This window comes from Phyllostomus hastatus, unplaced genomic scaffold (genome assembly GCF_019186645.2).
Source record: "Phyllostomus hastatus isolate PE091 unplaced genomic scaffold, TTU_PhHast_1.1 phas_scaffold_78, whole genome shotgun sequence".
Lineage (NCBI taxonomy): Eukaryota > Metazoa > Chordata > Mammalia > Chiroptera > Phyllostomidae > Phyllostomus > Phyllostomus hastatus.
The window spans coordinates 28,663,864-28,691,842 of NW_025334041.1; the positions used below are offsets into that span (position 1 = coordinate 28,663,864).

The 27,979-nt window shown below is 43.1% G+C and overlaps 1 protein-coding gene across 1 annotated transcript; it reads left to right on the plus strand.

Annotated features, from left to right (window-relative positions):
- The first annotated feature begins 3,418 nt into the window (after positions 1-3,418).
- PON1 (paraoxonase 1) lies at positions 3,419-27,911 on the plus strand. Its single transcript, XM_045828075.1, has 9 exons — positions 3,419-3,574; positions 10,234-10,304; positions 11,936-11,991; positions 13,101-13,269; positions 16,081-16,207; positions 19,352-19,552; positions 20,927-21,008; positions 24,679-24,807; positions 27,493-27,911. Exons 1-9 carry the CDS (start codon positions 3,501-3,503, stop codon positions 27,649-27,651), a joined length of 1,068 nt encoding a protein of 355 aa, XP_045684031.1. The 5' UTR covers positions 3,419-3,500; the 3' UTR covers positions 27,652-27,911.
- The last annotated feature ends 68 nt before the right edge of the window (positions 27,912-27,979 follow it).

Here is a 27,979-nt window from a genome sequence, read left to right on the forward strand (position 1 = left end):
AGAAACAGAGCCAATGATAGGTAGATGAGTACGTAGATAGATGACATTTATAATTGGCGTGGTTATGGAGGCTGAGATATGTCACAAGATGCTGTCTGTAAACTGGAGAACCAGGAAAACTAGTAGCGTAATTTAGCCCAGTCCAAAGTCCCAAGAAATGAGGGCACTGCTGATGTAAGTTCCAGAGTCCAGAGGCCCGAGAACCAGAAGCTCCGATGTCCAAGGGCGGGTCTCAGATAAGTAAAGAGAGAGGGGATTCCTCCTTCTCCATCTTTTTGTTCTATTCAGACCTTCAAAGGATGGGATGGTGCTAGCTCACTTTCACGAGCGTAGATCTATATTCAGTCGGCTGATTCAAATGCTAATCTCTTCTGGAAAGGCTCTCACAGATGGACATACTCAGAAGCCATGTTCTACCAGCTATCTAGTAATCCCTTAGCCCAGTCACTGGCACATCAAATGAGCCATCACGCCTCTGGCTGCCAGCCCAGCTGCCAACTCATGTTAGACCTTGAGCCAGAGATATCCAGCTATGCCAAGCCGAGGTTCTTGACCCACAGAAACTATGCAATGATAATGTTTGTTTTTATTTTTTTATATTTAATTATTTGTATGTCTTTTTAATAGAATTATTTTATTATTGCTCAAGTACAGATGTCTCCATTTTCCACCCAGCACTCACCCCCGCCTCACCCATCCCCACCTCCCACCCTTGATCCTACCCCCTTTGACTTTGCCCATGAGTCCTTTACATGTGTTCCTTGATGGGCCTTCCCTTTTTTCCTCCCGTTATCCCCTCCCCCCTCCTCTCTGGTTACTGTTAATTTGTTCTTTATTTCAATGATTCTGGCTATATTTCGTTCACTTGTTTGTTGTTTTTAATGGCTAGGTTTTCACTTAATTTCTCGTGAAACAATAGATAATTAATATAGAAGTAGAGCCCACAGGACTGATATATTTGGCGCAAAGAGAATTGAGAGAAGGAGATGGATGAAGACATCTAGATCTGGATGTGAGGACCCGGACAGTAGCAGTGCCATTCACTGACGTGTGGAGAGTTTGGAAAATATGACGTGTTGGGATGGGGGAATCGAAAGCACATTGTGTTCTGCCTTGGGCACATTTCGAAGAGACTGTCAGACATCCCAGAGGGCATGCCAACCGGGCAGCCAGTCAGTGAATACAGAGCGAGTGTTCACCAGCCAGCCAGTCGCAGAATGCCTAGTAAGGGGTCACTGCTGACCAGGTTTTTTTCTATGCCTTGTTGTCATAGTGTGAAACAAGACAAACCTCAATGAGTTTCTACTCTATTCGGCAACAGATCATAAATTAACAAGATGATTTAAGAAATAATAAGTAATGAAAAATGGGATAATGTCAAATGTTGTTGGAGGTAGGGTATGCTACTTAGAGAGACTAAGGATGATTTTTTAAAGCCACAGTGAGAGGCTTGAGCAGGGTGTGTACATTTTGGAAACTCCAGCAGACTGATGGCATTTAATTCCACTGAAATTGATGGGATCTCCTCAGGGAGAATGAGAAAGAGGAAATATCTCGGAACCAGTCCTAGAGCTTTCATCATTTAAAGGTCAGGGTCAGGAGGACCCTGCAAAGAAGACCAACATAAGCAGGAGAAAAACTGGGAGGGGATGAGATCACAGAATCCAAAAGAGGAAAGCTTTTTTTTTTTTTCCCAAAGGGAGTAGTGATCAATGCCCAATGTGGTTATAAGTTGAGTGTGATTACAGCAGAGAAGAAACCTCTGGATTTGATAACATGGATATTATGGGTGGTTTAATAAAAGCAAATTCTAAGAATGAGTGAAAGGAACACAAGCTATATTAGAGTGGGTTAAATAAAGAGTGGGAGTTTGGAGACATTCCCTAAAGTTAGTTGCTGAACTGAACGATCATTTTCTTATGTTTATAAACCATGAGAAAGGCATTTGGGCAGGGCTCAGCAGGCCCACTCATCTGCTCCACATGGCACCCACTGGGGTGTTCCAGTGGCATTCAGTTGGTAGCTGGACTAGCCTGGAGTGCCCAGGAAGACTTCATTCATATGTCTGCTGCCTTAGTAGAGATGGCTAGAAGGCTGGTCTTAGCTGTCCACTTTCCTCCTCCATGTGTTTATGGCCTTTCACATGGAGACTCCAGTGAGGTGGTCAGATTATTTTGTAGAAGCTCAAGGTTAAAGAGCTAGAGTTCCCAGGGACAGGAGGTGAAAGCTGCTGGTACCTAAGGCCATGCCTTCAAACTTAAATAGCACCACTATATTTTATGAATCAAAGCATTCACAGAGTCAGCACCGACTTGAGGGGAGCGACTCTACACCCCACTTTTCAATGGGAGGAGTGTGACAGAATTTGTGGCCACCATTAATCTGGGACACGCATGAAGTGATAAAATGGAAGCAGCAACCGTTGACAGTCTTTCAAAAAGATTTACTTTTTACACAGGGGCAGAGAAAGACGACAGTAGTTAGAATGTGGACTCAAAGAACATTTCCACCAGAAAACTGTGAGTGACAATAAAGCACTTTGGTGTTTGATAGCAATATTTCGGGGAAAAAAAAAGAGATGGATGGTGTAAGAGAGAGAAGGTGTAACTGGGACCAAAATCCTTAGGAAGGAAAAGGACCCAGAGAAAGGGAGGGACTGGTCACCAGTGAAGCAGGAAGCCCTGATTCATGGTGGCAGGAGAGATGAGTGTGCAGCTGCACCTCCTACCTGGCTATGCTCAGATGTCGCCTTATCAGTGAGACACCCCCTTATCCATGAGGCCTTCCTGAAGTCCCCTTCCTTAAGCAGATCTCAGTACTCCCTATCTCCTCTCCTTCTATACCTAGAATATGTGCATTAGCCACAGGACTGATATGCAGTAGTAATAGATTTCACTGATTTCTGCACATAGCAGGTACTCAAATGTCAGCGAGTGCTGGAGTGAATGAATACTAGAGCCACATCCTTGATGAACTGTGAGGTCAGGGGTGATGCTGAGAGAATGAGAAACTTGCTACCCAGATGTTTGAGAGTGACAAACAGTGGTATGCTGGGGAGAATACAGTTAGAGCTTCAGGGTTCCAATCACAGCTCTCCCTTCCTTCCATGTCTTTTCTGGCTGAGTTACGGGATCAAATTCACTGAACATTCTGAGCCCCAAAGATTAGGACCTTTATAGGCACAAACTGAGCGTTCATCGAAGTTTGGATCTCCTTTCCCACCGCTCTCCGTTAGTTCTGATCTGCTTGTTCTTTCCTTCTTTCCTTATCTAGGCGCTGTGCGTGGCTTCCTCTTTTCAAAGTCTGGGGAAGCACGCAGTTCCTGGCCGAAGGAAGGTGCTGACGAAGCCAGCGCGGTCTGTGAGCCCTGCCAGAGGGGCCGGCGGGCGGGGCCCGGAGGGCCAATCCCGGGGCCGTGCAAGTGGGGACTCCTGCTGCAGGCAGATAGGTTCTCCCCGCCCTGGGTGCATCACCCCAGTCACCCTTCTCTGTGGCAGGCCATGGCGAAACTTAGCTTGTTCACCCTATTGGGGCTGGGACTGACACTCTTCAAGGATCACGAGTCTTCTTACCAGTAAGTAGGGCTGTGCTGAGGGCTGCAGCGCCTGACTTCCCCACCTGCGCCGGCTCAGGACTCCCCCGCCCTCGAAAGTGAGGTCCAGGCTCTTAACAGAAAGTCTCACAGGCAAGTGCTGGATGCACATCCCGCAGGGTCTCCGCAAATGATTGTCCAGCTTTCTGTTGCCCCTTGGAAACAGCTCCACCCCTTGCGACCTGAGAGATGGGATAAGGAACCGGCTGTCTGTCCTCTGAGTTGCCAAGTTGTTAATTTTTCACGAAGATCCATGTGCCTTCGCTATAGATTCGCTTCTCAACCTCTCTTCCAAACAGATAACCAGACTGGGGGGCGCCCTGATATGGTGTGAATTCGGGAACGGAGCCCCACCCCCACCCCACCGTGGCTGTCTGGCCTGTGCTCTCCAGTGGGGACTGGATGGGGGGCTGGGGTGGGAGGGGATGAACCCTGGCGCTGGCATTTGATGCCCTGGGTTCTCGCTCTGTCCCTTACATTGTGGGATCTTGGGCAAATCACCTTACATCTCTAACATGTGCTGCTTCAGTAAACCTGGAATGGTAATACACATTTATATAGGAAGCACCTAACACAGCGCTTGGGACACAGTAACTACTCGGTGAATGTTAGTGCCCTGCTTCCCTTAAAGTATTTTCTATATTGTTAGATACTGGGGGCAGTGGGCGGGAGCTACTTTTTAAGAATGTGTCAGTTGTTTTTTGGTAACTTTTTACAGGAATTCAAAGTCTAGGGATCACCTAATCTCTAAGATTTAATCAACAAGTAATTTGTTTACTTTGAAGTAAAACATTACTAAAAATCAAATAGAACATTATGGGTTTAAAACAATTATATAACCCTAGGGGCTAATTAAAAGCTTACATTCAGAAGAGGTTTTTTTTTTTTTTAAGTAAGCTTTTTAAATTTTTTTCCCTTCTAATTGTTGGTTATTTTGGGAATCATAAACTGTTAGAAAAAAAAAGAAAGTTATTTGGGGTTTTAAATCCTGAACATTTGTGAGTTTTTATGAGTCACAGTATTATTTGCTACTAAAGGAGAACACACACACACACACACACTCCAGCATATATGTGCATGGTGAGGTCGCCTGGGTCGGAAAGAGCCGTGATGAGACAGCACCGTCTAACACCCCATCTCAGCTTTCTCCTTTGCATTCTCCCCTTGCGGCTGTGCCTGGGCTTGTCCCGCTGCACCCTCCTAGCTGTCCCTCAGGGAGATGTGTCCCACAGAGTGACCCGGCTGCCATGACGGAGGGAGAGTCTGCCTTTCTGGTTTACCTTCCTGAATCTACTCCAAGACTAGACGCCCCAGCACCTTGTATCCACTTTCATGTAAAAGTATAGCTTTACCACCACCACCACCCTAAAAAGTTTCTCTCCTGATATGAGGTCTTCCCTTATTTTATTCAACATTAATACTTCCCCAAGTTTGTTCTTTGGAACATGAATCTCAAGACTTGCCCCATAAAAAAAAATGGGTTCCTTGAACTAATTCATTTGGGAAATGTCTGTTTTAGCCTTCTCTGGGAGATCAGCAGTGCGCTTGGGCACATCGAGCACACTGCTGATCTGTAAGTGCGCTCCTTCTGTAAAATAATAAAAAAGATTTTGCATCGTTTAAGCCATTAGTTCACGAACTTATTCGTCCATGCCCTCCACTCTCTTTTCTTGGTACCACCCGCAAACATCCTGTATAACTCTCTGAGATAGTTTGAGAAGGGACTTTCTGTACCATTGACTTGCACCAAGACTCAGATGTCACCCTAAAGAAGCTGGGTCTTGGCCTTGGGCATCAGGGGAAGCTGATATTAGAGAAACGAAGAAATTATCCAGGGAAAATGGTTCCAGGGCCCCAAGTCTGGTTCTGATTTTCCTGAGAAGGATCAAAGCACACTAAGGTCATAGCTGATCATGTCAATAGTCTCTGTGAGTCCCTCTGTTGATGTGGCCTGTGGTTTCCCCAATGTGGACAGGGTGCCTGCAGGAAGTACTTTGCCACGGGGATGGTGCAGTGGGAAGACCTGGGGTCTGGTTTGTAAGTAAGAACTCACTGCATTACATTCAGCACCTGGATTCATGGAGTGGGGAGGGAGCTTAGTGCTTGAACTTTCAGCTGTAATCAGATGACCAAGGAAGGAAAAGCAAAGTGGGACTCTTTGCTGGGAGGGACCTCTGGTTTTAGAACAGAAAGAGGGCTTGAAGAGCAGGCACACAAGCAATGCAGGGCTGAGAGGATGGGAGGTTAGGGCAATGGAGGATGGAGCCTGCTGGAGCAGTCCAGGCAGAAAGGTTCTAAAGCCTCCCTACTCAAAGGGGCTGTGGACCAGATGTGTGAGCATCAGCTGGGACCTCCCTGGAATGCAGAATCTTAGGCCCTACCTGCACTATTGAATCAGAATCAGCAGAACCTAACAATTTCCCCAGGGGATTTGTATGTACTTCTCTAAAGGACATTCAGCTCTTGCATCAACCATTAGAACCAGATCAAAAGATCTTGGAGGATCAGTAAAATACCTTTATCCACATTTTAGAGATAAGGTCCCTGAGTCCCAGAGAAGATCATGAATCTTCCCAAAGGAGAGAAGGGCAGACATTATGTCCAAAGGGCTGAGTCAGGGGCAAGCCAGACCTCCAGTGGATAAATCTTTTTTTCTTCTTCAGAGATGGGTGTATGGGAATGGAGCTGGTTCACAGAAGTTATATAGGCCGAGGGCTGGAGGAAACTTGTGGAATGATACAAGGGGTGTCTTGGCCCTGTCCCTGACCTTTCCAGGATGATAGCCACGCAGATGAAGGAACTGCGAGAACTCCCCTGGATCAATAGTCTCTCCTCCCATAGTCGGTCATGGTCACCTGCCTGTGACCTTGCAGGTGTGCACTGTGCAAATCCAGGGAACCGACTACAGTATTAACAGAGCCTTCTGGAAGCCTGCAGTGTTGCAGTCCCGCATCCCTGTGGCAACTTCCTACTCCTAAGTTGCCGATTGTAACGGGTGAGTCCATTGTTTCCCTTTATTAGAAGGAGACCAGGACATTCGCCTTAGCCCCCCCCCTCCCCACCCACTGCACTTCTGCCACCGCCCGTGCCCAGTCCAGGCAGCACACCCTAGTGGGAAGAGAGCAGTGGTGGATACCAGCTGACCTGGGTTGGATCTCATCTCTACAACTTTTAAGTTGCTTTACCATTCTGAGCCTCTTCTCCACCTAAAAATTGTGGAAAGATAATACATATCACAGTTCAATATGTATAAAATCTGGCGCATGCAAGGTGCTCTGTACATGTTAGCTTTTATTATTGCCATTTGCTATCACAAAAGTCCACCGATGAATGATCCACCTAAGGAGTGATACTTGAACATGCAATGTGGAACTACCTCATTGAGACCCCAAGTTAAGGACAAACAACTCTCTAGCCTACCTTATCAATGCAATCAACACTGTGTCCTCCATCTGACACACTCACCTACTAACTCCAGGAAACAACCTTGATGGAGTGCCCTCTTCCTGTGAGCGCTGTGTTTACGCTGGAAGTCACCGGGATGACTAGGATGTAGGATTCACCACAGATTTCAGAGTTCACCGTGAGGAATGAGACCAAAAATTGGTAACTGTGAAACACTATGGTGCGAGCCTTGATAGAAGTATATGTGAAGGTTCCTGAGGATAAATGAAGGCGTTATTAATTCTATTCCAGAGGATGAGGAGGAGCTACGAAAGTCATGAGCGGGAGTCTTCCCAGTGGGTCAGGAGGTAAAGGGCGTCCTAGGTGGAGGGAAAAGTATGAGCAATTGAAAAGAAGTGTGAAAGCGACAGAGGCAAGGGTCCTTGGCATCATGACACCTGATTTCAAATCTCACCTCTACCTTTTTAAATAAGTGGCCACAGGCAAACTACTCAGCTTCTCTGTGCCTCTGTTTACTTACCTATGAAACAGGTAACATATTAATCCTTGCCTCAAGGGCGGCTAAAGAGATTAAAGAAGGAAGTGGGTGTGAGAGTCCTGAGCACAGGGGCTGGCACATAGCAGGTCCCAGTAGGGAACCCTGAGTGAATGAGGAGTGTGCAGTGGCAGAAAATAGATTGATGAGGGTGAATCTGTCCCCAGGGAAAGTTCCAGAGTGGATTTCTTTTTTGATTTTTTATTTTCCCACAGTGGATTTCTTAATGCACAACTGAAGATCCACACTTGCTTTTGTAACAAGAAAGCACATATTTGCAAAGAATAATCCACAGCAGGGAGTATGTGATTTCTGGCCAGAGTTCAGAGGCTCAGAAATCAGGGACACATTTCAGACAGTGCACTTGATCCCTTAGACTTGAAACCTTTGGAGTTCATCAAGGCCTTGACAAGATATTTCTTAATAATTGAGAACAAGATAAAAAAATCAGAAGGATTATGGCAACACAGGCAAAATTGTCCTCTGGTGCTTCCTCTGGCTTTTAAGCACTGCCATCTGTAAATTTTGCTTGGGTAGGGGACTGAATGGGAGCTGTGCATACTTGAGTTCAAATCCCAGCTCAGCTACTTCAGAACTTTGTGGCCTTGGAAAGCCACTTAATCCTACTTATCTGTAAAATAGGGAAAATAATACCTCAGGGAGGTGTTCGTGGATTAAACAAGGGTCTATACCATACTTGAAATGTAGTAGTGATAATTATCCTGTTGAGGCATGATTTGTTTGAACTCAGAGCAACTTAGTACTGAGTTAATGCCTCCTTACCTACCCTGGACTCCTCTTACCTCTGTCCATCCTACGTTTTCCAGGTTAGGGGTGATCTGCCATGAGAGAGAAGCTGGAATTAGGATAGAGGCTGAGTAGGTTGGCTCTTCTCTGCCCTCAGCGAACCCACCACATTTAATGAACCTTGAGAGCCAGGCAGTGTGCCGACTCTGCTCATATGGTTTTGCTCTAGGCTGGTTGGGCTCTTCTTGACATTTTTCACAAGCCTTGACCCATTCAGCAATTTCACAACCTTGAATCTCTTCTTCCATGCTGCTTTTCACTCTGTCCTTGGTTATACCTTCACCCTTGTCCTTGAGTTCCCTGGGGCACTGTATGAGTATTCACTGAGCTTTCTCTCATCCGGTATTTTTCCGAATGATGGGTCACAGAATCCACACAGCAAATCATGACCAGCATTTTAAAATAAATGAAATAAAATTAAATAGAAGTGTTAAGGATATCTCTATCACATGCATTAAGGTGAGAATTCTTTCATGAACCTTACTTTAGATCCACACAGTGGGAGATTGTGTGTTCTGTGTGTTTCTACTCTACAAAATGCTTTTCCTAATGTGGGTCTCAGTTGGAACATTTTCAAGCCACTGTTCCATTGCTTTCCCATTTTATTTCTTTATTGCAAATTTTTGTGATTGTATATCAGAACCCCATTTTTGAAATAGCTTTTAGTTTCTCAGGTGGTGGAGCAGATCCTGACCTTCCTTTGAAGTCTGTTTTCTAACTTCAAGTCCATCATTCAGGGAACCACTTGGCAAGCTGGGCCTTCCTCATCTCCGGGTCTCTGGCAGCCAGACTGGGGCTTCTCTGCCCTGGCTGTGTATCCAGATAAACTGTGGTGCTTTAATAAAACTGATTATGGACCCCCCTCCTAGCTGTTCAGGTCAGACCCTTTTAGACAGGAGGATTGGTAGCAAGTGGCATGGTAATAGAAACATACTACATTTTTTTCCCTGAGTGAATGACGAAAAGTCGATTGCCCCTAAATTCCTATCATTCTGTACCAGGTTGGTAAGAATTTTAGTCAAAGTGTCCATTGACCTCTAGCCCATCATCCTCCTTCTGTGACACTAAATTCTCAGGATGGCAAGTAAACTTTGTGGCCCATCTTTAGCCAAATAAGATCTCCATGGATTCTTAGATATTGTTACTGCTCACTATGTCTATGATAATATATTGTCAAATTGTTTAAATCTTTTGGTGGCGCCAATGCTATAGTCCATGTCTTTCAAATGGCTCAAGAGCTTTGCTTTGCTCGGGCCACCTGTGGGTGCTCCCTTCTCGTATCTGTTCTTCTTCCCTTTGTCTTTCACTCCAGTGTTCCCCTCAGTGATTATGCACTCAGATTTAATAAGTTGCTTTTGGATGTGTTTGTGTGGAATGCCTTTTTATATGCTGGCCTTGGGTATGATTTTCTGAAGCTATAAATCTTTTTAAGCACACCTGCATTTTTCAAGTTAACACACCTGAAAGCAGATGCCCAGTCCAGGCTCTGGAGTCCCATGGGGCAGATGGGCTGGAGGCCCATCTGTCAGCAGCCCTAAAACATCAATGGAATAAATTGGAACCACGTTGCTATTTACCAAATTTCCACTTAGGACTCCTTGCACAGCTGATGAAATAGTTAGTTCCTATTCCTGCCCAAGTGCACAGAGCCCTGGAGAAGATATTATTATCTTCTTTGTGTATCTGTTCACCTCTGCCTAATTAATACTAATTGCACCTACAGGCTCCACATGCCTTGCCTGGTAGACTTGCTGAGGTTCCAAGGAACACAAAGCTTGGGTTGAAACCAAGGCGAAGTAAAGTTAAGGAATACTTCACTGGCTGCTTACCTTTGAAACTTAATTGTAATATTTGAATAGTTTTATATGTATTTTATTCTTTTTTTCTGTCCCAGAACACGACTTAATGCTTTACGAGAAGTAAAACCAGTGGAACTTCCTAAGTGTAATTTAGTTGAAGGAATAGGTAAGTATGTGAGAGAAGGAAAGAGCTCATTTGAACTTGCAGTATTATTTTACTACCCCTGTTAAATTTTGTTAAAAAACAACAACTATGAAACCAGAAGAGTATGATTAAGTCAATGTTCTTATAAATAAATTACATGTCTTTTGACTTCACTAACATATTGCCAGTGTGTTGACAGTGTTTTGTCCATTTGTTTTTGTTTGGTCAGTTTAGTAAAACAATAGAACAATGTTTGATTTTATGGTGACACAACCTGTGCAGATGGCAGAGGAGGGAGAAAGAGGGAGGAAAAAGCAGTGAGTAAAATTTTTTTTGAATTAAAATGTATTGATTAGAAGGAGAGAGAGAGAGAGAATAGCATTGATCTGTTGTTCTATTCATTTATGCATTCATGGGTTGCTTCCTGTATGTGCCTTGACTGGGGATTGAACCCTAACCATGGTGTATTGGGGAGGACACTCTAATCAACTGACCTACCCGACCAGGGCAAGGGTGAATTTTTAAAAAGCCCTCACACACTTTTGAAATTAACAAGACTTCCTGGGGCTCTCAGTAGATTTCCCCTTAGGTCTCATTAGTCAGAGCTAGACAACTGGCTGATGCCCTAGCTGCAAAGGAAGCTGGGAAAGTCATTATTAGGCCTCCATTGTAGGAGGCTGGCCCTGTCAGCAAAGATAAAAGGGCAGGGGAGTAACAGCTGGCAGGCAACCAACGGGGAGTGTCATTAAGGGTTGAGTCCCCTTCTGGTTTCAACCAACGAGCCTTGTTATTTGAGAATGACTTATTTGAGATCCATGCTTATGTTATTTCATGTTAGGTTTGTTCTCTTTTTAAAATTAATTCTCTTAGTTGCCTAATGTTAGAAAGGCTAGACCAGATGACTTAGAGTGGATACGCTTGGTCAGATATCTTACAGTGCATTTTTTTCCTAGAAAACAGATATGATATTGATATTAAATATCACTAGATATTTGAAGAACATCCTCTCAGAGTATCAATGCAAAACTAAAAGTTCTCATTTGTGATTGAAATTTTTTAAATTTACATGCACTTAAAATATAACTAACTTGATATTTTACTGAGCTTTATAATTAATGAGTAAATGCATACTCTTCATATGAAATGTATCTTCATTTTAACTGGTTTAGAATTTGCTTACATTTCCAATGTGGTTTTCAAAGAGTTTATTTGATTTGGAACTATGTATATATTATATCAATATATATTTGGAACTATTAATATTTATAATATCAATATATATTGGTAGTTTACTCTGTGTCTTTTAAAAAAACAGCAAGCTATTTTCAAAATATTGTACCTTTTGTACATTTTGTGAATTTACATGAACTTTATATGAGACTTCAGATTCTGAGAAGAAAGTTAGTTCATCAATTTCAAACAAATATATTAAGTATAAATTTTCATTACACTTAATTATATTAATGCCTTTTAATTTTTATATAATCACATTAGTCAATTGGAAAATACATGAAAGAACTGATTATTCTGAACCTATCAGAGAGCACTGCCTGTGTGGTCCCATTTTCGGTCAGGAGGGATTTAAAAACAGGCCCACTGGCTCCTTGCAATAGCGTGACACAGCCTGCGCTGTCTGTTCTCTTCCTGGGCAGAAACTGGCTCTGAAGACTTGGAGATACTTCCTAATGGACTGGCTTTGATTAGCTCCGTAAGTGTGTTGTTTCACTACCCCATTTTCTAGAACTGGGAGTCGCATTTAACCCTTCTCTATACAGATGCCCACCTTCAAATAAAATGAGCAGTCATATGGTTCAAAAAACAAACCTCATATACATTTTTTTCTGGTGTTATCAATATGACTGTGTGAGTTCCATTCCCATTTGTATTTCTGTATGCATACTGAACTCTTGTATCTTCCATCGTAACAATTGAGAGCCCAGCAAGTTCAAGAATGACTTTCCATTCAACTATCCCTTGACATATTTAAGTGGTGGGCATACTCAAATATTTGCTGAATTTAGTATACTTTTATACCCCCTCACACGTCATTTAGATTTTTACCTTTTTTTTCTTGTACTTTTCAGAATAAATCCTTTAATGTAAAACTGCTGATAGGTTATTCCATTATTTCAAGACTTTGGAAACTCTCATGCATGCAGATCACTGTGGTCATGGTATAGGTCCAAACAAAAGAAGACAGTGTAGTCTAGGATGACAGAGTTAATAGGGTACACAGTACACAGATGCAGCCACTGAAAACCCTTTGCTGCCGGTTGTAAATTATGTAGTCCAGTTTTCTCTTGTGAAGATGGAGGACCAGTCATCCTCTACAACAGTCTTTTGCAAACCTTTTTCAAAGCAACAAAATACATGTTTTAAGCCAAATCACACATAGGGTCCCAATGTCTAAAACCCGTAAGAGCTGTGTTATTCTAATTGAAGGCTCACAAGACTTCCCCTAAACCTCTGTGCCTGATATGTTCCCTCGCAGTCCTTGTTTACATTGTTAAACCCCATTCGTAAATGTCCTTTTGGTCTGTTCTGTCATTGTTTTTTAATCTTTCTCATGGGTTGGTAGCTGTGATGTGGGACTCATACAGCTTCTCTGCTTGTGATGGGCCTGTGCCTGAGTGTGTGGGGGCCCTCCGATGGAGCATGTGGTTTCCAGAGCTTACGATGGGACCACTGCACAAGCCAGCTAAGAGGCTGCCCACATGGCCTGGTTGTGTGAGGCAGACAGAGTGAACCCATGTGCTGTCTACCACCTCCAGCAGCGTTTGTAATGTTTCTGGATTTTTCTCCCTCATTATTCATAAGGGATTAAAATATCCTGGAATAAAGAGCTTTGCTTCCAATAAGCCTGGAAAAATACTTCTGATGGACCTGAATGAGGCAGACCCAGCAGTGGTGGAACTGAATATCACCGGAAGTGCATTTGATCTGTCTTCGTTTAACCCTCACGGGATCAGCACGTTCACAGATGAAGGTGACAACATTGAATGTTTCTTAGAAATAAAACCAATTTTTTTAAAAGCAGAAAAAAGTTGACACTTGAATATTTCTTTTCATTCAATTAAAGTACAGTCATGAAAAATATTCTTCTTCTGCATTTTAAACATACCCCCTGTGTTAATTGAACATGTTATAAGTACTTAAATGCTTGAGAATGTTAAAATATTTAAGATTTCTAAAGCACTGAATTTTAAAAAATACTACCAGCATTCACAGTATCCCTATAATTACTATAGTAATTTTAAACCATTTCACAGATCCGGGCATGTACAGGAATAGCGTTTTCTAACATAAGCCGTCTGCAGCCTATAGACCCACTGACAGAAAGTCACTATGGGCAGCTTTCTCTCAGTGGCTCCACTGGCTCCTGTTTCGTCTTCAAACTGCTTCTCCACATTCTAATATGTTGTCCCCCCATCCCTTATGTCTTCATTTACTTCCTTCCTCCCTCCCTCCCTCTCTCCTTTCCTGTCTTCCTCCACCTCATTTTAAGCAGTTGGCCACTTCCTCCTTCAAGTAACTTGCTCCTCCCTCTGATCCTACTGCAGTGCTTCCCACCCTTGGGCTTCGGGGGTCCTCCACCCCATACTAGTTTCACCTTGCCCACCACCAGGGAAAGATGTCTCTCAATGCCAGAGATTGGTGAAAATGAAAGGGATTATTTATTTAAAGAGTTATAAAACTTAAGAATAATAACTTAATGTCTTCATTGAGATCCCAAAGTCCTTTAGAATACCCACAAACACACAGTCCTTCCTTCCCCCTCTGCCCAACCTGGGGTACCATATCTCAGAAAAGGAAATAGAAGTCTGTGGTTCTTCTCTGCCCAAGCCACGTGGTCCCAAAAAGATGTGTGGACCCAAAAGATGACACATGGCTGCCATTCCTGGGTTTAAATCCCAGTGTCAATCTTCCTATGCAGCCCCATTTCTGGCTCCTCCCACAGTTGGCCACAGCTGCCAGCATTTCCATATTTTACCAGCTTTATTGGGTTGCCATAGTAAGTCCAGGCAGGTGTGGTCCTGTGGTGTGGAGCCAATCATCTCCAAGCTCTTACGCAGGCTCTGTAACCAGGGGGAGTTGTCTCCCAGTTACATATGGGTTGAAGTCACTCCCATCTCCCCATTAAAGCATGGCCACAGCTGTTTAACATATCTATGAAGCTAGTTAAAGGTATAGATATGTTAAATGACCATTCTAGAGGTTATCTGCAAAACTGTTGCTAGGCAAAACAACTCTCAATGGCTCTGCTCCATGCATTTCATCCCCTAGCTCAGACTTGTGAGGGCGAGCACATCCTATAAACATATATTTTTCTAATAGTTCCTGGACACCCTGAGTTCTGGACCCCATTACAAATCCCTATCTGGGCCCCCCCTTCCTTTCTGTGACAATGCACTTACAGCTACTTTGCAGTGGCTGTTAATGGATAGTCGGTGTGTATCTACCTTTATGTTTATTGCAAACAATGCTAAATCATGCCAAAATAATGTCCTTCTACATATATCTTCTGTGAATATTTCTTTAGGATAAATTCCTGAGGAGGAACCCAGGCTTTCATCCTCACTTACGTTTGATGTCTGACTCCTTCATTCCTTAGACATCATCAGGGGCTTTTGATACCTCTTGTCCAGTGCCCCTCACATCCTTTCCTGCCTTTCCTCCTGATCCAGTCCCTTCTCTCTATAAGCCCAATTGATGCTGTAGCCTTGGATCATGTTACTAGCATGGCTTTACTCATGTTATTTCCCCATGAGTAAAGTCTGGATCCTCACCCTAGCCCTAACAAGACTAACCGAGGCTCCCTACCTATGACTTCAGCCCTCGTACTCTTTCTGTCACTCACTGTACTCCAGCTACAACCCGGTCATTGGGGGAATGTGACCAGGAAGGTCCCCCCTCGGGCCCTTTGCACATTCTCTTCCCTCAGCCTGCAATGTTCTTCCACCAGGTAGTCATGTGGCTTCATCTCTTCATTTAGGTCTCTGGTTTAAGGTCACCTCCGCAGAGAGAACTTCTTTGACTCCCACGAAGAGAACTTCATTACTCTCCATCCCTTTATTCTGTTTCATCTTCCCTGTGTGTCACTTAACACCAACTAAAATAAATTAAATACGTGTACGTTGAATGAAGGGCCTGCTCAATGGCTTCCCTGCTCAAATCCGTTCAGTCCTACCTACTACACTCTGCATTGTTTTCCTTTAAACACCAATTTGGTCATGTCAAAGGTTTCAAAGACTTACTGATTCTTAAGACTATAATCTAACTTTATTGCCTCCTTCTTGACCAGTTAGACCAGTCTCTTTCATGTCCTGAAGTTTCACTGACTCACGGAAGTGGCTTCCTTTGATACTCTCTCAGGTGTTCTTTTATGGAATGTATCATCTTATACTGTGTAAATTATACCCCAACACACCTTCTCATATTAGTATTTCCCACATCTTTTATCTCTTTTATCTTAACTCTGCATCTTGCTGGGACCATCTGCAAGAGAAAGCTTAACAAGCTCTTTGGAGTTTTAGTGTCAAGGGCTGCTCTTTCTTAATTTGAGGATATTTTTCTCCCTGTGGAGTGTGGAGTTTTTAAAGACTGTCAGTGGTTCCTTCTTTAGCCATTTCTCTTTGGAACAACCACAAATGCTTCTCTCTACAAAGAGATGAAAATATTCCATCTGCCTGACACCCTAAGTACTAGTTGGAGGTGGGCTGAAATTGCTTTTTGGAGACAGTTCTGACAGCTGAGAGCTCAGTTAATGTTTCGATTTTTGTTTTTAATCTCCTCTCAGATAATACCGTGTATCTGCTGGTGGTGAACCATCCAGATGTCAAAACTACCGTTGAGTGCTTTAAATTTCAAAAAGAAGAAAAATCACTTTTGCATCTGAAAACCATCAGACACAAACTCTTACCTAAGTATTGAAATCTCTCTTATTTCTATTTCCTTTTAACACTGGTGAATGGTTAATCTACTTCTAGGTTTTCCTTTTGGCGCGGGGGGGGGGTGCAGCAGGTAAGGAGGATAAGGGCTGTTCGACTCCCCTTTCTAATGATCACACAGTCCTCCAAATGCTCCTCTGCGGAAACTTTTGAGAACCCAAGCCCCTCAAAGAAGACCCATTCCCTCCGGCCCTCATTTCTTAAGCTGTCTGGGTACTGGCTTATGATCCCTGGCCGCAGAACATCTGTTAGTGCTTTTACCAGGGAAAATCTCTGCTCTTTTCTCAAAACAGACTGAGTGTCCCAAACCCAAATGAGCTGCACATCTTGAGTTTATTTATTAAATTTTATGCTTTTTAAAAATGGAACGTTAGATGTTTCTATGAATCAGAAACTTATACCTACGGGCACCTGCATTATGGGGCCTCTGAGTCCCTCCGCACCGCCTCCGCCGCAGTTAAGGTTGCACGTGATTTAGGAAAAGCGGATCTGTGGTAACAGCACGGTCTTGGGCTCCTGGGAAACGTGACACATGAAAAAAGAAAACACTCAAGGACCCCTGATCCCCATCAAGCCAACACAAAGTCAACGTCCCTGCTGACCTTAGGATTTGATTTATAAGGCAAGGGATGGATTCAGGATAATAATCCATACTTTGTTTCCCAAACAATTTTTATCCTTTAATCATTATGGCTTTCTAGAATCCCAACCTCGATTTGAATAATTTACATACAGCATCCAACTACTTCTGTATTTGTGAATCTAGGTTTTTTAAAACTATGTGTTATTTACACGAAAGTACCTAGCTAAACACCTGGCCTATTATTAATAGTTTGCACTCTGTGTTACCACTGCCTTTTCCTCTCCTTTTTGTACCTGGTGGTTTTGAAGATGAAGAAACAGATTAGAGAGAAATTGAGTTACTGGATTGAAGCTCAACCAACCAAACAGTGGTCAATTAGGAGCTACAGCCCAGGTGTTCTCCTACATCCCAAGGATGAGAGAAGTGTCAGAGAAGAGCTTTTGATGGGAGACTTTATATGTACATTCATGCCACAAATATATTTTAGAACCAGAATTGACACTGAGAATGTGCCAAATACCAAGATCTGAATTAGGGAAAAGTTTGTAGGATGGAGAAGCTGGACTAAGTAATAATAGTGGCAGCAGTAGTAATAATAACTTAATGAGCTTTAACTATGTTAGGTGCTGCAATAAGCAATTTAAACAGGTTGTTTTTATTAACTTTTTACAAATACCTTCTTGTTTAGGTTTTATTATTATACCATTTGGATTTAAAAAATTTGAGGCCTGGAGTATTTAACTTGTCCCACATGGGATTTTATGCTGGTAGCTTGGGTCTAGAGTTGATGAACAGAGCCACTATGAAAGAGTGAAAATGAATTTGTTTCACCATCTAATCTTGGAAATCTCAGACTTGTAGAATTTCCCAGGGTTAGAGTATTTTTTTTTCCTGAGCCAATTGCAAAAATATTGGTCTTTGGCAATGCAGAACTGAAAAACTAGAGTGCCACCATTAATTGAAAATCTGTTCTTTCAACCCAAGGACTACACATGTATATTTTCTGCTTTGTATTTGATGGTTTATTGCATTAATTTTTGAGTTGTTAATCCATTATAATTTAGGCCTGGTATTGTTAATAATAACACAATGGTCATTACTAGTCATTCACCATCTGCTAGGCACTGTGTGAAGGGCTTTGCATTCATTGTATCATTTTATTCTCACCACAGGCTTTTGAGGCATAGAATGGAAACTGAGGCTCAGAGTTTAGTGACATGCTGTGACCCCACAGATGAGAGCAAGCAAAGTCAGGATTCCAATGGAGTCCATCAGATTTTAACTCTATTCCGTAAACCACTCTGTTCTGCTCCTTCATATGAAAAACAGCACATGATTGTAAAACATACTAATTTTGGGAATTTGCTTTTTAAAAAGAGAGGAAAAAACCTCAGCTTGCAGGTTTATGCCTGGAGCCTGTGCAAACTAATCTTAAGTCCCTAGACCCCCTTTGCTCATGCAGTGAGAGTGGCTACCGTTGACTGAGGCTGTGGAGAGCTGCAGGCTCCCCGCGAAGCACACGACAGGCATGGTCTCATTGTAATTCACACTGCGACTCCACAAATTAAGATTCTGACCCTTAGTCTTAGACTAATGAGCTCTACGACTTTGGGAAAATCATTTAACCTCTCTTTACAGATGAGAAAACTGAGGCTTTGCACACTTATCTAACTCCCCCAGGAGCCCAGAGCCACGTCAGAGCTCCGCAACGGAACAGAGATCATTCTCTCCCAGATAATGGCCCTGGGGAACTTCTGTCACCTGAATCAGCAAAGAATGACTCACTTATGTGTTCGCCGTTGTACCTATTAAAGCAGAAAAATAGGCTCATATATCTTAGGTTTTCAGTAACACAGAGAGAATCAAAAGCAGAAAGGAAAAAAGCCACAGCATCCTCTTTCTGAGCACTGTTGTTCACAGGCGCTTTACTCAGTTTAGAAACAGGAAACTTTAAAGCTGGAAGTGACTCTACAAAGCTGAAAGAGATCAGCCCATCGTATCCACCTTTTACAGGAAAGGAAACTGAGGCCCTGAAATATGAAATGAATGATTCTCCCTAAGTCACATAGAAATAGTAGCAGAGCTTTAACTAAAATGCAAGTCATACTATTGCCAGTGTCCTTTCTACTGCCGATGATGCCTTTGACCGTGCTCTGTGAGAGTGAGTGCTATAAGAGCATAAGTAAATTTTGCCTTGATAATGATTCCTGGCCTAATATCTACTGAATTTAGAATCTACATACACGTACACACGCATATCCCCCGCAACCCTGGCCACAGCACTATTTTAAGATACAGTAAACAGGGCTCTTATATTATACCGTGATCAAGTCTTAGGGTTTCTTAGAGTCATTACTGTCTTGGGGGATTGTATAGGTGGGACTGATTTCATATGAATTCTCTGCCACACAGGTAGAATGAAGGCTTCATCCCATATCTTGATTTTAGTAATAGATTTTAATGAATGCCGATGCATAACCCAGTAATATACCAATCCCTTCATCTGTATATATGACATGTGTGTGTTTGAATTGCAGTTTGAATGACATCGTTGCCGTGGGACCTGAGCACTTTTATGGCACAAACGATCACTATTTTATCGACCCCTTCCTGAAATCCTGGGAGCTGTATTTGGGTTTAGCCTTGTCATATGTTGTTTACTATAGCCCAGACGAAGTTAAAGTGGTGGCGGACGGATTTGATTTTGCTAATGGCATCAACATTTCACCTGATGGCAAGTATGGACACTTTTAAAATGTCATGCATTTGCCTGTATTCTTCTCAGATTTCTTTTTGAACATATTTCTTTTCTAAATAATGTGATACATTTTAACATGTTATCCTAGTAAGAGGAAATTAAGAAAAATGTAAAATATCTTAATTTTTCAGAAAATTTATCAAATCAAAATTTTCTAAGACATAGTTTTGAATTTTTTTGCAGGGAGCATGTACAGGGAAGGTATATTTCAAAAAGGTGGATACACATTTAGTATCACTAAAGATTACTGTGATAATTGCTTTCTATTGCTAGATAACACTGTAATAAAATTTAGAACTACTAAATAAATTGTGATAATCATTTAGTATTACTAAACAAAATTGTGATAAACACTTAGTATTACTAGATAATACTGTGATAGTCATTTAGTACTGCTGAATAGCGTTGCTTTGAAGGAAGACTTTTTAGAGTGTGAGATGAATAGCGGTAGGCATTTATGTCAGCAGGGCTGCTTTATGATGAGCTAAAGAGCTTGCACAAAAATGTAAATCAAGGCCCTGCTTCCTTTGTCAGCAAAGTGCTACTAGGGGCCAGAAAATCCACTAAGCGGTGGGCCTGGTGATGTAGCTGATTTACATTATTATCTGGTGGTGGCCCCGAAGCAAGAAAATGCACACTTTGGGTTGCACTGATACATATAAAATCTGTGTCTCCATCCACCTACATACCCTTCCTCATCTGGTAACACCATGAATTTCAGAGGGTTAGTAACATACTTAGAGATGGCAACATGAACAGCTTGCAATTATTCATATTGTCTCCTGGTCTTCAAAAATAGCAGATAAGCACAGCCTGTGTAGTGAGTGTGGCATTGCACTGTGTGCAGATACTAAATCCGCAGGGTCAGGACCAGACTCAGGGAAGGCGGGGAGGAAGACTTCTCTCAGACCCAGGATAAGCATCTTGTCTTCTCTCCTGCTTATTTTCTCTGGCCTGAAACTGGGAGCCGAGTGTCTAAGGGCTTTCCTGCAGCCCGCTGGGGAGAGGCCGCTCTCCTCTGACAGGCAGAACCAGGGGCTCGGCCCTGGACTGACAAACTGAGAGGAGAATTGGAATGCTTTTATCTCCGAGATGTAAGAGCTGGTGTTCAGGGCTCACTAGGGCCAACTAGGTTCCTACTCTTAGAATTAACGTTGCAGGACTAAAGTCCTGTGCGTAGTGTGAGCTCATGAGTTCTGAGTTCATGAGTTCTGGCTGAACTTGGTGTGCTCTGAGATGGGCTCCATTTCCAGTCTCTAAGCAGAACTCTCGAAGAAGAGTTCTCACAACTTCACCGTCACCTTTAGAATCGCATCACTTCAAGTACTTTGATGTAGCTCTTTCTTCTTTGAAGGTACGTCTATATAAGTGAACTTCTGACTCATAAGATTCATGTGTATGAAAAGCATGCTAATTGGACTTTAACTTCATTGAAGGTAAGATGTATCAACATTGTAAGTTTGCAGAGTGATAATTAGATTCTAATTGATTTGTGAAATGAAAGGTGAGGGGGAAAGGATTGTCTAACTGGAGTGGGTGAGAACCGATTCTTCACTCCTGTGCTGCGAGCCGTCCGCACCATACGTGTCCGTTGTTCACTCTCCTCATCTGTGGGGCAGGGAGCAGCAGGCCGCACGTCTCACCCATGAAACTCTGACTCTTTCAACTCCAGTGAGTTTTAAGCTTGGGGTTGTGTTCCTGGACCTCCCTTCCTCCCTCCCTCCTTCCCTCCCTTTCTTCCTTTCTTTATGTTGATGGAATAGCCAAGAAATCACCTCACCAGGTATTTAAAATGACAGGGCTCTCCACAGTATTACAAAGTCTAAGAAACAGCAGTGGCTGCATGGGCCCCAGCCCCCGGCCCTGTGCTGCCTTTGTCTCCAACCCTTGTCCCTCTGCTCAGCCTCCCCTGCCAGCAGGACGCAGGCCTGGAGTTTGCCTGGCGTGGCCCCACCTCACGATGGGGCACCATTTCCTCTGCTCAGGTGATCTTCCTCCAGATGGCCACGGGTCTCTCCTTCATATCCTTTCAGATCTTACTAAATTGTCACCTCAGTGAGGCTTCCCCTGGCTGCCTAATCTACAGTTGCATCTGCTCCCCTACACACACACACACACACACACACACACACTTTCTATCTCCTTTACAACTTTATTTTCCCTTCAGCATTCATTATGAACATACCATATATTTTGTTTATCCTCTCTGTGGGCTGCCTCTCCCATTAGGCTGTAAACTGCACAAGGACAGATTCCCCCCCATTTGTTCCTGGAAGACTGCCCCCACCACCACCTAGTAGGCATTCAACACATATTTGTTAAACTAGTATGACGGGGCTGGGCATGTTTCAGGGGGTTCATCTTGTATCCCCACCAATTCTGATCCATTTTGAAGATTTGGGTCAAAAGAGGTGAAGACACAAAAGAGAGGAAAGAGAGTGAGAGCAAAACGGAGCATGGTGAACGTGGCCCCTGCCCCTAAAAACCAGACATTGTTCTCCTGCCAGAACCACCCTCAGTGAGCAGTGCTGTCCCCAGGTCCCAAGACTGTTCCTGTCAGCACACCTGAGGGACTGTCACGAGGGGCTTCACGCCGAGAAAATTACCTGGAAGCAACATCAAATGTAACACTGTGTTTGACATTAAAAATCATTGGCAGGGCTAGTTTGGTACTAGCTGAAGTAAAATGGAATTTCACACACTCACACTGGCTGAGGGAATAAGAATAAACTGTGGTTATAGCCATATGTACTTCTCTAAATTGAAAGGTAAAGAATTTTCTAAGAATAGAACCCAGTCCCATATACACTCAACATACAATGATAAAGGTGTGGCTGCCACCAAGGCAAGATTTTGGGCAAGTCTTATTTCAGATTTGGCTCCCACATTTGGCAACAGATCATGCTGGTTTCCTGATATAACTCAGCTGAGACTACCCCCTACAACGGAAATGTTCTTCTTCCTTTCGAAGGATCACATGAGTTAAGCCAGTTAATTAATACCTGGAGTGCCGAGAAATGTGCTGCGACTGATCTTAGAATTTTCAGTGTGATGCGGATGGGCTCATGTCCTGACAAAGTGTGATATATACAAATGAAATACTATTCAGCCTTAAAAAGGAAAGCAGTACTAATACATGCTACAACATGAGTGAGCCTTGAAGAGATTATGCTAAATGAAATAAGCTAGACACAAAAGGAAAAAATATTATAGGATCCCACTTATATGAGTACCTAGATTAGGCAAATGCACAGACAGAGAGTACAATAGAGGCTGCCAGGGGCTGGGGGAGGCGGCGAGGGGGAGCTATTGGGCTGTTTCTGTTTGGGATGATGAAAGGTTCCAGAAATGGATAGTGGTGATAGTTGTACAACATTGTGAATGTACTTAAATACACTGAATTGTACACATAAAAATGTTTAATATGACAAATTTCATGTTATGCATATTTTACCACAATAAAAATAATCCCCTTCCCAAAATTCAAGGCAGCCAATAAATTAGTCCCACTTTAATGAATTGCAATTCTCTAAAAATTGGGATGTTTGTTAACAGAGAATACAGTTTTTCCCAAAAAGAATAGTTTATTAAGTTTCCTTGACCAAGGAATGTAAAATTTTGCAGTTAGCTTTGTGGAGGTGTGAAATGTAGCATATGTGTGTGCATTGTGGTGAGTTAGCATTGCTAGGAATTACAGGTCTGCAAGGCAGGAGCCCAGCACAGAGTCTGTTCCGGACCGTGAGCATTTCCTTGGCAGGAACCAGGTCTGCCCCTCACCCCATTCTCTCCAGGGGCTGAGCTCCTTGCAGAGCACACAGAAGGAGCTCAGGAGTCGTGTGTTGAAATAAGGGGACCTCAGGCTTCTGTGCCCTTTTCCCACTCTCACCATCTCCTCCCAACTCGTAGGTTTTAATCTGCCATGGAATTTACCCATTGGCTATCACCTCTCCCAAAGGTAACAGCAGAGCCCCGAGACAAACAATTCCCTTGTTTAAAGAAAGTAACATCACGGCACAAGGTCTGATGTCTGACACTATTATAGGTGGGGGCTTGGCGGGCGAGGAAGGCCTGGAGCTGATCTTGACCAGAGCGTGTTTGCTCAGCTGCCTCCTTCGGCCAGCCTTGCCTGTTGCCAGGGTATGAATAAGTGAAGGATTTCAATGAAGGTGAAAAGGAGCCTCTGCCACCATGCTTGAGCTCTCTAGTCCCTTCAGGGACAGGTGGGGGATGGCTCTCACTTTGAGTAGGGAGCACAGGGCCCTGTTGGCTCCCTGCAGCTGCCTGGCCTTTGCAATGCATCACCGCTGGTTATTACAAAGTCTCCAGGCGCTGAGGTACGCTGGCCTCTGTTTGAGGTACACGGTAGATATTACTTCTCCAACTGAGAGTGAGTGGGAAACAAATAGTTGTGATTTCTTCCTGGTAGAAGGCAGCCAAGATGATGAATGGTGGAATTAAGAATCGTTGGTATTATTTATGATCCTGGAGCAAAGCCTCGACAGCAAACTTTGCTGTCGTCACATGCTTGCTCCTTATATTTAGCAAATAACCAACAGAAGAACAGGGAGTTGAATAACATCCGGAAACTAAAGGAGAAACTTTTTCCCCACTCCCAGGTGGAAGTTCAACCCTGGGTGACCATTTGTCCTCTGGCTGCACAGCCCATGATTAGCCGCTGAAGACGAGCCTGCGTTTCATTGATGTTCTCATTAGAAATGAATCTACATTTCCTGGTTGTTTTCTGAATGATTATAAAAATATCATTTGTGCATGCCATTTTAGAAATGAGCTGTTTTAAGCTGCACTTAAAACTGTGTTTTTTCTCTCCGTTTTTAGGTTCATGCACAGCTGTTAGTCTAAATGAGTTCACTGAAATTTTAAGTCTTTCTTGGCTTTCTGTATCTCCCCGCTCCCTCGTCTGTCCTGATCCAACGCTAGCATGGATGGGACTCTGAGTGCTCTTGAAACGGGTGGGATCCTCATGTCCCTGACACCGGCAGTGTGGTGACAAGGACAAGACAGTAGTTTCCCTGACATGTTGCTCTATTACTTCTCAATTTGCTTCACTTTCTGTCTTTTGTTCTCTCCTTGATTTTGCTCTGGAAGTCCCTGGTCACTAACACCCTCGTGGACAACATATCTGTGGATCCTGTGACAGGGGACCTGTGGGTTGGATGCCACCCCAATGGCAAGAGAATATTTTCCTATGACTCGAAGCATCCTCCTGCATCAGAGGTTAGTTTGAAAAATGAATCCATTCAATGACCTTATTCCCAGCTGTTTTTCAGTTGAAGACATAATCTTCAGTTATATGGGCAAGTAAAAGGGAGGACGTGGAGAGATGGTCCAAATGATCCACTGGAAAAAAGAATTTGACTTTGGGAGGAGTTTTAGACTGAGTCTAGGCAGGAGACAGATGGTACATTTAAACTGGGTAGTTTGAGGGGATTAAATAAGGACACTGTGTACACAGTTGTGGGCCGAGTGTGGGGAAACCAACCGGGGATAATGCTGTAGCCCAGGACTGGCAAGGGGGCAGGGACGGCTTACAGAAACCAGAGCAAGAAGAGGGCTGTGTGCAGAGTGGTTCTTCTGAAAGGATCCTGGCCTCTGGTTGAGGGATGTAGCCAACCAGCACAGACCTCCAGGGACAGGTCCCCGTCCTTCCCCTCGGACCTCCCATTTCCCCCGCTGCTGCTGTCCCTTGGTGGGTCCGAACCGGGAGCTGGAGAGCAAGGGATCCCTCAATGTCAGTCTTTGTGCATCTGAGCTGAGCGGAGAGTGGACCTCGGGCTGGGTTAGGGCAGCCAGCATTGAATGGGAGTCCATGTCTTTATTTCACTAATGTGTTTCTCCAACTTGGGAATTCACAATAATTAAAAAATATAATGGACCACATTGCTGTGGTCTCATCAAGTTATCTGCCTGCCTATGCAACTAGCCCTTCCCGTGTGTCAGTGTGTGCCCAAGTTAATGCAGCGGACCAGTTCTAAAGCTCAGACAGGCAGCCTCTAACGTTCTCTGCAGTGGGAAGGTAAATCATGTGCCAGATTACTTTGGATTTAAAGACCTTTTCTTCCATCTTAGTTATACTACCCAAAGACCCACTTGGTGTTCATGGTCTTTAGTTATTGGACTTTTATTGGTACAAGTAAGAACTTGAACGTCAATTTGCCACAGACATTTAAATGTTTACTATAATTTACCTGGGGTTTGCTATTTACACTTGTTATTTACATCAAATACATGCTATCATGTTTGATGTAGTAATATGTACTTTTTAAAGCTTTGTTTTTTTTTTTAATTTTTAAGATTTCATTTATTTTTAGAGAGGGGAAGAGAAACATCAGTATGTGCTCACATCTTGTGCGCCCCCTACTGGGGACCTGACCTGCAACCCAGGCATGTGCCCTAGACTGGGAATCAAACCAGAGGCTCTGGTTTGCAGGCCGGCACTCAGTTCACTGAGCCACACCAGCCAGGGCTTAAAGCTGTTTTAAGAGTCAGACTCACACCATCCCCTCAATAGAAAAAAATATTTTTATAGCCTATTGGATTACAGTGTCTTGGATTTAAAAAAAACACAACCACCAAATGTGTATTTCCAGTTACATCACAGCCCTTTATACCTTTAATTTTTAGGTTTACAGGACAATCATGATGATGTTTAATGGCAATCCTTTGCACCTTCTGAACGTTCTTACTAGTAGAATGCTGCATTGCATGTTTAATAGAATTGAAGAATGTATACTGTGGTGTGTTCACTGGAACTCAGCAGAATGTTAGATTCTAATTTGCTCCTATTTGTTAGCTCATTTGGTGAACTTGGGTCATTTGCTATTGCATGGACTTGGTTTGCTGTTCTGGAAGCAATACTTTCTTTCTAATGATGGATCTGTTAAAGCATAACAGAAAGTAATAACACTCCATTATCTAATGTTTTCTCCTACAGAAGAGTACTTTAGGTTTATTAAAAGAGGCTTAATTACTTGAGCCAAGGTGTACCATCAACTATTTCCCAGTAACCACTACGATTTAATGCTATGGCAATTTTCTCAAATATCTGTCTTTGGCATCAGCTGTTTTAAAGAGGTCCTCTTAAATGCTCCTACTGACCCTTTACTGTCCAGGCACTGGCCTTCCTGGGCTGCCATGTTCGATGTTTTCATATGTAGCTGTCCTTTCCTCCAGTCACTATGTTTCATCCTCCAAGCTGAAGAATAGAAAGTTAGAGTAGAACGGGAACTTAGTCCCACCCATTTCATTCTACAGACGAGAAACAAATGGCAAACAGAAGACCCACAACACAACCTTGGACTCCAGACTTACAGTGTGCTCGTTAGAGTAAAATGACTCATGTGAAATTGCCATTTTATCAGCCAAAAAATGTCAAGTATGGGCTATTGCATGTCGTCAGCCTAACTACACTGTCGCTCAAGATACAATCCTCTTTCTGCTCAACTAAATGAAGGAAACTGAACTTACACAATCCTATTTAGAAGTGGGGTCTTAGGTTCGGAGGAATGGTTAAGTGTGGTACAGAGATATATTCTTTTTGGGGACAAACTTTTTTTTGATTGCCAGCATTTAAAAACCAAGGATTAAGTATAAACATTCAAATTCTTAGTTCATCTGATAATACACTACACTGTTTGTATATTACTAAGTTTGCTCCCCCCACCCAAATTTACCATAGTCTCTCCTGCTCCCTAACACCTCACATGCAAGCTATGGTCTTCATTTATTTCTTGCCTTGCCTTGGTTTGCCTGTCATTTTGCCAAAGAGGAAACAGGTGTCTTACATTGACAAATATATTGGAACAAAATATAATTTACCTAAAGGCTTCTTTTGGAGAAATGACCCCATATTTAGAGTTGTAAGTGATTTAAAAAATTAACCAAATATTATTGCTTTGACAGGTGCTCCAAATCCAGAACATTTTAACAGAGGAACCGAAAGTCACAGTGGCTTATGCAGAAAACGGCACAGTGTTGCAAGGAAGCTCGGTCGCCTCTGTGTACAAGGGGAAACTGCTGATTGGCACTGTGTACCAAAAAGCTTTGTACTGTGAACTCTAAGGGGGGGATTTGCACCCATGTCATGGAAGCTGTGAGCCTGTTGTTTCAACTGCTTGCCACCTCCAAGAGACCACCGTGATCTCATCTGAACGATGAGCATTGACCCTAAATGAGGATATTGTTAGGGACAAAAGTGCTGTTGAACTGAGAAATACGATGTGTAGAGCTTGCTGAGAGTACAATATCAAATCAGTCTCAGGTGATTTTAAAACCTCATTTACCAGAAAAAATCCTTCACAATAAAATGGTTAATGTTGTCATGTCAGGTGTCAGGTATTTAATCCTGTAACTGTATGTGACCCCAAAGGTGCTTTCCCTAAGGCCTGTG